This window comes from Neomonachus schauinslandi, chromosome X (assembly GCF_002201575.2).
Source record: "Neomonachus schauinslandi chromosome X, ASM220157v2, whole genome shotgun sequence".
NCBI classification, from domain to species: Eukaryota; Metazoa; Chordata; class Mammalia; order Carnivora; family Phocidae; genus Neomonachus; species Neomonachus schauinslandi.
The window spans coordinates 121051230-121061550 of record NC_058419.1 but is presented as its reverse complement, the minus strand read 5'-3'; the positions used below and the strand labels follow the sequence as shown (position 1 = coordinate 121061550).

General features: G+C 43.0%; 1 protein-coding gene across 2 annotated transcripts in view; it reads right to left on the bottom strand.

The window, feature by feature from the left end:
- The window catches only part of ANOS1 (anosmin 1), a 191991-nt gene that overhangs the window by 77914 nt on the left and 103756 nt on the right, over nt 1-10321 (bottom strand). For both annotated transcript variants that reach the window (XM_021701177.1, XM_021677511.1), the window contains exon 3: nt 7319-7381. In XM_021701177.1, the coding sequence (XP_021556852.1) occupies nt 7319-7381 (63 nt within the window). The remainder of the gene's footprint in view (nt 1-7318; nt 7382-10321) is intronic.

Sequence of the window (10321 nt, the reverse complement as noted above, 5' to 3'; positions counted from 1 at the left end):
GAAGGAAGGACGGAAGGAAGGAAGGAAGGAAGGAAGGAAGGAAGGAAATGGATATTGGCTGATATGTAAAAAATTTGATTAAAACTGTAAGCCCAATTACAATTAGAATTAGAAGCATCTCCATGACCCCAAGCAGAAGACCTATAAAGGCTACCCAGGCAAGATTTACCATAATTATATTGCTTAAAACCAGATATAGAAAGAAAATCTTCAAAGCAGACAGGGAAATAAAGAGACACTTTATACACAGCAAGAAAATGAGAATGTCAGTGATTTTTCTGAAAACATACGAGACAGAAGAAAATAGAGATTTTTAAACTACTAATTTAAAAAAAATGTTAACCTAGAATTCTATACATAGTGAAATACCTTTCATGTGGGGATGGAGACAAACCAACAATTAAAATTCTGCAATTTGAGTGATTAAAAAAGTAGGGGTTTTCCTTTTAAACACCATTTCCATCTGTTTATTTTCAATCCTTACCAGCAATTGCATCTTTTCTCTTTACAGAACATCACAGAAGGAAACACAAAAGACTGCACAGAATTAGCAGGCAAGTCCCAGTGAGCACTTGACAGGGAACCCTGACATCGTAGAGGGAGGTCCACAGTCTCGCTGTGCTAGGGCAGCCCCTGGTCCCTTGGCCTCAGCACTGCCTGTTGGAAAGGCAGGCTCTGGGTGCCCATAGCACGCACCTTCTTCTACAAGATGCCCAGGTGATCCGTGTGCACAGCAGAGTCTGGGCCATCCTGGATGCTGGACTAGGCATCTGCAGGTGTGAGTGGGTCTTCACGTGACTCATCCCTGGTTTCATACTCCAGAACTCTGGGCTTCTGACCCATGCGTCTCCAACTTCACACCCCTCACAAGACTCATTTCCACGAGCACGTGAACGCGGTCAAGTCTTCCCAAAGGAAAGGTACACGAAAATCACGCCCTCAGACTCCGAGCCCCTGACCACAGCCCCTCTCTCCCCTTCTCCCACACACACGGTCTTAGAGAAGGAACCTAAACATACACAAACAGTTGTGTGTATTCGGTCTGCATTTCCTGCCATACTTTCTATTCGACAACCCAGAGTTGTAGAGATTGACGGCTCCTCCTCCACGGAAACCCTCTGACCGATTTCCAGTCACCTCCTCACAACAAATTCCTCTTCAATCTGTACCTCACTGACCTATCACAGAATTCAAAAGTGTTAACCTTGCCCTCCCCTGGAGAGTAAAAATGGCTAATATTCACTCAATGTTTCCCACGTTCAGACACTGGTTAAGTGCTATATATGCATCTTTCCTATTTTACCTAAATTTGATGCTCTTACAACTTCCAGCATATTCCCTTAACTCCTTCTACCTGCTCTGTCCCTCTTTTCCGACAAGTTGGGTCTTTAAGTCATTCAGAATAATCTCCAATCTCAGCTTTTTATTAACTTTCAAAACTCATCAAGTGTCCTCTAATTGAATCTCATATAATTCTGTATTCCCCCAACATCATATAAAAATTCAATGAAAATGGAGTCTATTTCAAAAAAATAAGGGGAAAAAGCCTACATTCCATGGAGAACATGTCCCATCTAGCCAATAAATTACTGAACAACCCTAAAAAGTCACTGAATATGCTTGACTTTCTCATTTTCCAGGGCTATAAAATTTGATATAATGAGGATAACTTCCTTTACAAGATGACAGGTAAAGGAAATCTCACAACAACTGTAAAACTTCATAAGCATTCCTTGAAATGTTTCCATTCCATGACTCCCACTATCCCCTAAATTGAAAGGGAAACCAGGACAGAGTCTGCACTTTCCACCACCGCCCAAAGATCGCAATCCAGAAATACAAGGAACACTTTTATGCGTTACGAAATGTAAAAGGTAAAGGCTTATCATATCTAAAAATAAAAGTTTACTATGTATAATACTAAAAACTAGCATTTTTTGAAAATGTGCTCTGTGCCGGTCACCCCAGCCTCCACCCCGTGTCACGATAACTGCTGGCCACTCACGGGATTTCAGCATGGAAAGTGAAGCTTTCAGAAGAAACCTTCCACAAATTCCACCTTGACACCCTCCAACACACTTGTGCTGATTCTTGTGTTTCTCCCCACCCCCCCACCCCTGACACACACACCTGGGCATATGACATCATTTTCTTGTTCAGCACTCGTCAACTTATTTCCGTACATTTAACCCTTTTACAGATGTCCCAGACACAAGAAGATGCAGCTTCCACTTCTCAACGGATGCATTTACTGCATGCCCTGGATTGTAAGACTAACTGGGTTTTGGAGCACTGGAAGGTTAACAAGTTTGAGTGCAAGAAAGCCCCTGTAAGAGCGTGATAAATCCTAACAGCTTTAGTTTCTGACGTGTGTTTTCAGTACTACTGGAACATTCCATGGCCCAGGGCACCCAAAGTAGTAAGGAGCTTTGTTCTTCCTTCAATTCCTTGAAGTGCCCTTAATTAACTAGGATTTTGCATGATCAAAACTCCCTTCTTGTTCAAGGGTGTAGAAGCGCAGATGGTCGGCCAACAACGTTACGTTAGAAACAGGCTCTGATTCATTTCCTGCTGCGGGGAGTACAACTTCATCCTCCATTCTGTACTGGGACACAGAGCAGAGTTAGGAGGGGGAGCCTGGGGCAGCATACAGTGGAAAAGAGATGGACCACCACCTGGATTCCAGATCTTCTTCATCTACCTATTAAACATGGACTCTTGGGCAGATAAAACCATTTCCTCTTGGTGTGTCAGTCTTGTAGCCCATTCAGTTCACCGAGTAAAATTCAGGCTTAACTTCTAAGAATGGTTGTGAAAATCCAATATAGTAAGCTTGGAAAACATTTTGAAAAGCAAAAAACACAAAGAAATGAGTCAGTAATCCTATCTGCAGTTGAGTGAAAAATCTTCTTCCTCTTCCTATGTTCACAATGACAAGAACTGGCTCTATCAGAATCCAGGCTGGTCCAAGAACAGCTTTCCTGTAAGTCCTGGGTACCTGTCTCATTAGTGGATCCCTGACCCAGGTGGGGTCTCAGCTTCTCCACGACCCTAACGTACACTTCACATTGCCAATGTGGACATCCCAGTGAGTACCTACTAGGGTGGGGATATTGTGAAATCAGAAATATCATTATTAAAGATGAGAGGTGTGTCCTCCAGCAAGAAGGTCACTCAAACTACCGTGTATCACGTTTCATCAAAACTAAGACAACAGCAATTGTAGTACACATAATGATCTTATACCATTAAGAAAGAAAAAGAATATTTTCCTTGATCATTTAGATGCTTACAATTTTAAGAAAGGAACATTTAAACGTGAAGAAATGTGCATTTTATGATCAGGAAGAAAAATGGTTTACTATGATTTTTAAATCTTTAAAAAAATAATAAGATGGAGATAATGTTTAATTAATAAACTAAAACAATAAAGTATGACCTGTCTATGTATCTGTCATGACCCAACATGCTCCAAAAACTGACACGGGAAAAATTCTCCCATGTGATCCATAGAAGGAATCCTGCAAGATTCCTGCTCTAACACGTTTAACTTTTCCACTTAAGGAACAACATCGTTAACTCTGACAGCAGTTTGAAAGGAGCAAAAGCAGAACTGTATAAATAATCAAATGAGAAGTTAAAGAGATCAATGTGTGAGGCAGCCACGAACCAATTCTAGGTATGTGATTATGAACATGCCTCCAAAAACCTCTTCCATGGAGGAAAATTGATTTTAATGACTAAAATACCAGGAACAATAAAGCTGTGTTCAGAAGAAGGTGCTGCTCACACAGATCAGGAAGTAACAACATTCTGAAGGGTCAGGCAGGTTTTGTGACAGGATTAGGACTGTTGTTTTTCTTCGGGCAGTAGTTTGAAAACTTCTTCTGTAAAGGGCCATGTGGTCAGCAGTCTCAGCTTCACGGACCTCAGGATCCATCACAGGTACTCAGCTCTCCTGCTGTAGCCCCGAAGCTCCCTCCGACAGTATGCAGCCAAACTGGTGTGGCCGTATTCCTACACTTTACTTATAAAAATGGGAGGCAAACCATGCCCTAAAGCTCAGAGTGTCTTGCGAATCAACACACGGGGTCAAACCTATCTAACAGTTCAGCTGTTCCACTTGGAGGACAATAAACTCAAGAGTGCTTGTGGGTGTGAATGTTCACAAAGGGAAAGCTTCATAGGTTCATGGAAACAGGGGTCTTGTAGGCGCTCGTTGCAAGTCACGTGATAAGTGAGAGGAAGAACAGGATTGTCTTAGGGCTGCCTCAATGAAGGATCAGCCTCCAAAATGCTGAAATGGGGATCAGTCTTGCAGGATTCGGTCTTCGTCAACGTCACAGGCAGACATCACCGCAACACAGAAAGAAACAAGACACAGAGATGAAGAATGCTGAAAAGAACTAAAGTGGAACAGGCGGGCTCAAGCGGTGGGACCACTGGGCTGAGGTCTGCCCACGAAGGGCTCACGTGACCTGGCCTCTACTTCTCCTGCCTTTCCAGTTTCAATTCACCCCTCCCACCACAGCAGGCATCACAGTGGTACATGAGTCCCATTTGGTCAACTGGATTTGGTTCAGAAGACCTCACAGTTGTTTCAGAGAGAAGGGGGTATTGTACAAATGTGCTATCACATTTGGAATTTCCAGGGACAGAGGCTTCAGATGACCTTCAATGACATCTTCCTTCTCAGGGATCAGATGTCACAACATCAACCCAGCGTCACTGATATTAAGGGATCGTGTGTTTATGATGCAAACAAACAACACGGTACGTCTCGTTCCACAAGATCCCACGACAGCGTATTTTAACTTACATGGATACATGGTTTGTGTACAGCACAGAATGCAAACTATGAGTAGGAGGGCAAGTTGTAGAACATACAAGACACTGCATCAATTCATCAGTTCTGTTGTATTTCTGATGACTCTGCTCTGTTCAATGCCTCAAGGGGCCTGACCCACCTCTTTTTATTTGCTTTTTAGCAGACCCACCTTACAGTGAGCTGCACTGAGTCACAATGTCCCCTGATGTCATCACCCTCTTTGCGCACATGAGTGCGTGCGTGTGTGTGCTTGTGTGTATGTGTGTGTGTGTTGGGCGGGACCTGTGACTTGCTCACCAGTAGAATATGGCAAAGGGGAAGAGGCGTTACACCTGAGAATATGTTGCATTATAGAGACTTGCTCTCAGCAGACTGCAGATCAAGACTCTCCTGCTGGCCTTGAAAAAGTGAATAGCCATCTCGTGACCGGCCTGGGGGGCCACGTGGTGAGGAAGTGCAGGCAACTTCCAACAGCCATCGAGAGAATGGGACCTCAGTCCTATAACCGTAAGGAAATGAGTTCTGCCAACAACTAACTGCAATGAGCTCGGAGGCAGATTGTCAGCAGAAGCAGCTGAGCCCCCAGACGAGAAAGCAAGCCCAGCCAACACCCTGATTACGGCATCGTGGGACCCTGAAGCAAAGAATGCATTTAAGTCATGTCCAAACTCCTGACCCACAGAAACTGTGAGATAATAAATGTGTGTTGTTTTAAGCCACTAAGCTTGGGGGTCATCTGTTAGGCAGCAAGAGATAACTAATATAAAGATATATTGAACTGAATGCCAGGTCACCATATGTTTTCTGGAAAAGTTTGGATGGAATCCCTGAAGAAGCCAAAATGTTTTGGGGAAAATGGATGGATAGTATGTCAGCTCCCTTGAGGGAGGACAGAAACCATGATTGATGCTCCTCTGTATCACCCCCACCACCCAGAAAAGGGCTGGATACAAAGACGTAGGAAGGTTCTTCTTCTTTGGGAGTTAACACTCAATCGTTAGCTTAGGGGTGAGTGTCCTTGCAGAGTAACTGGGCTAAATGACTTCGACTATCTGCCAGTCCTATGTATTATTTGAGGCATTTTCATGTTCACAATTACAAAATGCTTCCAAAGACTTCAGTGACAGAAATCCTCAGGTCCGAAGCGCTTCCAGCAACTTACATCATTATGTAAGAGTTTGCGAATCACCCATATTCCAGCAGCCTGTCACAAAATGCTGAGTCCCACTTCCAAAGCAAAGTAAAAGTGAGATTGGGAAAATCACATATCGATCATGTCTGTGCTGAGAAACATTTCCTCCACTGCACTCTGCTAAAGCCAAACTGAATACTTTTCTACAAGAGCCCAACACTATGACCCCCCATCACCGTCCAGGGAAGTCGAGCCAAAGCAGCACTCAGATGCAGGGAAGAGGTGTGAGGCTCAGGGCTTTTGCTTTAGGCTGGGTCTTTCTACCTAGAGTGGGGGAGCCATCGGACCTGATGAGCTCCAACTTCCTGGTCCTCCGTGCCTTCCCAACGTAACTCTTATGCACTTACTATATGCCTTTGTTTATCTCCACGCATATGGGGAAGGTCTGTGGGCAGGAGCTTGGAAGGGTTGCTGTCAGTCTCCAGTTCCCTTCAGAGAAGCCCCGGACCATCGTTTCAGTCCGGTGCCACAGGGCCTCCCTTCTGGTCCGCTCCCCACAACCCTCAACGGAGGTGCTTTGATTGCTACAGTGGACTCTTCGACCGCTGTTCCCCACCGGCCCTTGTGGACCATCCCACTCTCCTTTCTTTGAGAGGCCAGCAATCAGCAGGCAGGCCGGCTCCGCATCCTCCCGGCTACACCCGAGCAGATCCCAGGCTGTGTCAGAGCCTGGACCCCCAACTCGCTCTGGAGGAGATGGTCCAGGAAAGCGGCTCTTCCCCTCTGCAGCACGACTGAGGGTTTTAGACAGCAGGTGTCCGGGACAATAACACCCTTTATTCTCTACCTGAAAGCACCGGCCAAGTAAGAGCCTCGCACCCGGTTAAAGGCGGGCAGGCAAGCGTCCTGCCCGGGATATGGGGGCCCAGAGGGTGAACGATGAGATGAAAATGTCGAGAACCCCGCTACTAATAAAACGGCTGGCTTCTCCCAAACAGCATGAGAACATCAACATTGTGCTGACAATTACTCGTACAACAGCCGTGCTGGAAAGTAGAAGGACACCAGTAGCTTCTACCTTGGAAAAGGTTCTCGTCTCTAAGCATATGTAATAAGATGGATTCCAATAATGGAAGCGGTGGGTAGCTAGGTTTTAAGAAAGCTCAATAATGTTTTTCCCTTTTACATGAATTCACAACACACACACACACACACAGACACCCCTCCCTGCAGTAAACTGAACTCCCCAACCCGCAGCAGAATGCAGGGGCCCTTCCCGCCAGTGAGCCGCACGGAGCACCGTCAGGCTGACGCCGCGTCCTGGGCACCTCCGGGCACGCGGGGCGGGGCGGCCTTACCTCACAGACGCTCTGGCACTGCTGCTTCCTTGGGTCCCAGGACTCCTTGCAGGGCTCCAGGCACTGGAGGGAGTAACAGTGAAAGGAAAGAAAGAAACGGATGAGAAGCCAAAGGGAAATCACCTGCACTCCTTACTTTTCCACGCCTGCTTCTGCTCGTCAGTTTAGGAACGCCCGCTACTCAGTGCATCACTTGAATGGTGTATAATGGGCATCTGAGCGAGAGCATCACGACAGGACGGAAACCTTAAAAGATGTCTCTTTCAACACAGCTGAAAAAGAAAAGTTGCATAGTCTAGAGGGGACATGTAGGAAGTGTAGTGCTATTCACCATCGGGCAGAACCGTTTAGATGAGAGATACTTGTATTCAGTAAGGAATGTTATCTGGGGGCGCCTGGCTGGCTGGGTTGGTGGAGCACACAGCTCTTGATCTCGGGGTTGTGAGTTCGAGCCCCACGTTGGGTGTAGAGATGACTTAAAAATAAAATCTTAAAAAAAAAAAAAAGAAATGTTTCCTAAAGGTTGTTGTCATCGGTGAATTTTGTTTTTTTTCAGAAACTTTAACATGAACTTGCTTTACAATTGGCAACATACGACTATTGTCTATATAGTCTCCTACACGTGATCGGGTGAAGCTGCAGTGTATTAAATATCTATATATAACATATAATTGTTAACTAATGTCTTTAGCCCAATGGATCTAACAGCATTAACACGCATCCGCTTTAATTACTCTAGTAAAGTATACTGAATACACCTTAACATGTTTACCAAATAAATATTAGAATATATTGAATCAACCTAAATATATAGAATAAACTGACATGAGAGTTTCAGAGTAAAGTCTAAATATAGGTTTAAAATGTATTGCCATATATATTAACAAATCAAAGATGATAACTAGGCTCCATTATCCAATAACAATCATAATAATAATGTTAATAGAAATAATAATGAATAGTACATATACATATATGTATACATATATTACATATATTTATATATGTAATAAGAATAATGTTGAATAAAGTATATATACATGTATAATAGTTTATTACTATATATATAGTATTAGTATAATATATAAAATATAATGCTATATATACCATATATAATACTAATATAATAATATATTAGTATAATATATAAAATATATGCTATATATACTATATATAATGCTATATATACTATATGTGTACTAAGTACATTATATATACTCTTGCCACTATACCACGGAAATATACACACATATATGTATACCACAGAACTATATATACTCCATAAAATACAGTACCTTATACAATATAGAATACTATGTATACTATATACAACATACAGTAATAAATAAGAGATCACAGCCAGTCTTCATGGTTGAAACTAAAACGTTACATTCATATGAATAGAGATCTGATTCTCAATTTTATGTCTTAATGCAAGTTTTAATTAGTAAAAATGAAGAGTCCCATATAGTTAAATGTCAGTTCTCTAAACATCGGCTTACCCCTGGCTCCGTCAGGTCATATATTATTTTATCTCCATGATTTTTATTTCATTATTGATAAATTTCCCAATTAGGATCAAAGTTCTCAGTTAAATTCCAGGTAAGTATACTCTAGAATTCAGGATATATATATATATATATTCATATATCCACATACATATATATATGGACATATATATCCATATTCAAGATACACACACACACACACACACACACATATCTATATACCGATACTGTTTTCCACTCCACTTGGTAGTCACCTCCCCCTCTGTTTTAAAATAACACAGTTTAAACTCTAAGACTCTCTACTCTCCATGTGTCAACTGCCCATCTGTCATAGCAATGCTGCTCACAGTGTGATCAATGACTGATAATATGAACACCTTGCAGTTTATCAGAAATGCAAGCTCATGGCCTGCCCCTACACCTAGAGTCAGAATCTCTGGGAACGGGGCCCAGGAATCTCCATTAGCAAATTCTCCAAGAAATTCTGATGCTTACTAAACTTGGAAAAGACCTGCCTTATTGTGGTAAACGTTTCCCAACATATATGTGTATCAAATCACCACATCGTACAACTTAAAGTTATACAAGGTTGTGAATCATATCTCAATAAAGCTGGGGCAGCAGGAAGAACTGCTATAGAATTTGATGGGGAAAAAAGAGTCCATAGGGCCACCTGGGTGGCTCTTTCGGTTGAGTGACTGTTGATTTTGGGTCAGGTCATGATCGCAGGGTTGTGGGGTCAGGTCATGATCGCAGGGTTGTGAGATCAGGTCCCACATCAGGCTCCACACTGAAGATGGAGCCTGCTTAAGATTCTCTCTCTCCCAGGACACCTGGGTGGTTCAGATGGTTAAGCATCTGCCTTCAGCTCAGGTCATGATCCCAGGGTCCTGGGATCGAGCCCCATATCGGGCTCCGGCTCAGCGGGAAACCTGCTTCTCCCTCTCTCTCTGTTTCTCCCCCTGCTCATGCTCTCTCTCTCTGTATCTCTGTGTCTCAGATGAATAAATAAAATCTTAAAAAAAAAAAAAAAGATTCTCTCTCTCCCTCTCCAAAAAAAAAAAGAGTTCATATTGTCCCTTTATTTTTCATGAAAAACCAATCTATTTCTTGTAAGAATATTTTAGATTGTATATTCTTTAATGATGCATGTGAACAATTCATTTTTTAGTTATTTTAATTTTAGAAACTTGAGCTCTTCCACGATACTTTTCCAAGACCTACACAAACTTGTCCCAAGTTTCCTGGTGTCCACCTCTCCCAAGCATGTTAAAACCAATGCACAGGGCGCCTGGGTGGCTCAGTTGGTTGAGCGACTGCCTTCGGCTCAGGTCATGATCCTGGAGTCCCGGGATCGAGTCCCGCATCGGGCTCCCTGCTCGGCGGGGAGCCTGCTTCTCCCTCTGACCCTCCCCCCTCTCATGTGCTCTCTCATTCTCTCTCTCTCAAATAAATAAGTAAAAATCTTAAAAAAAAAAAAAAAAAAAAAAAAAAA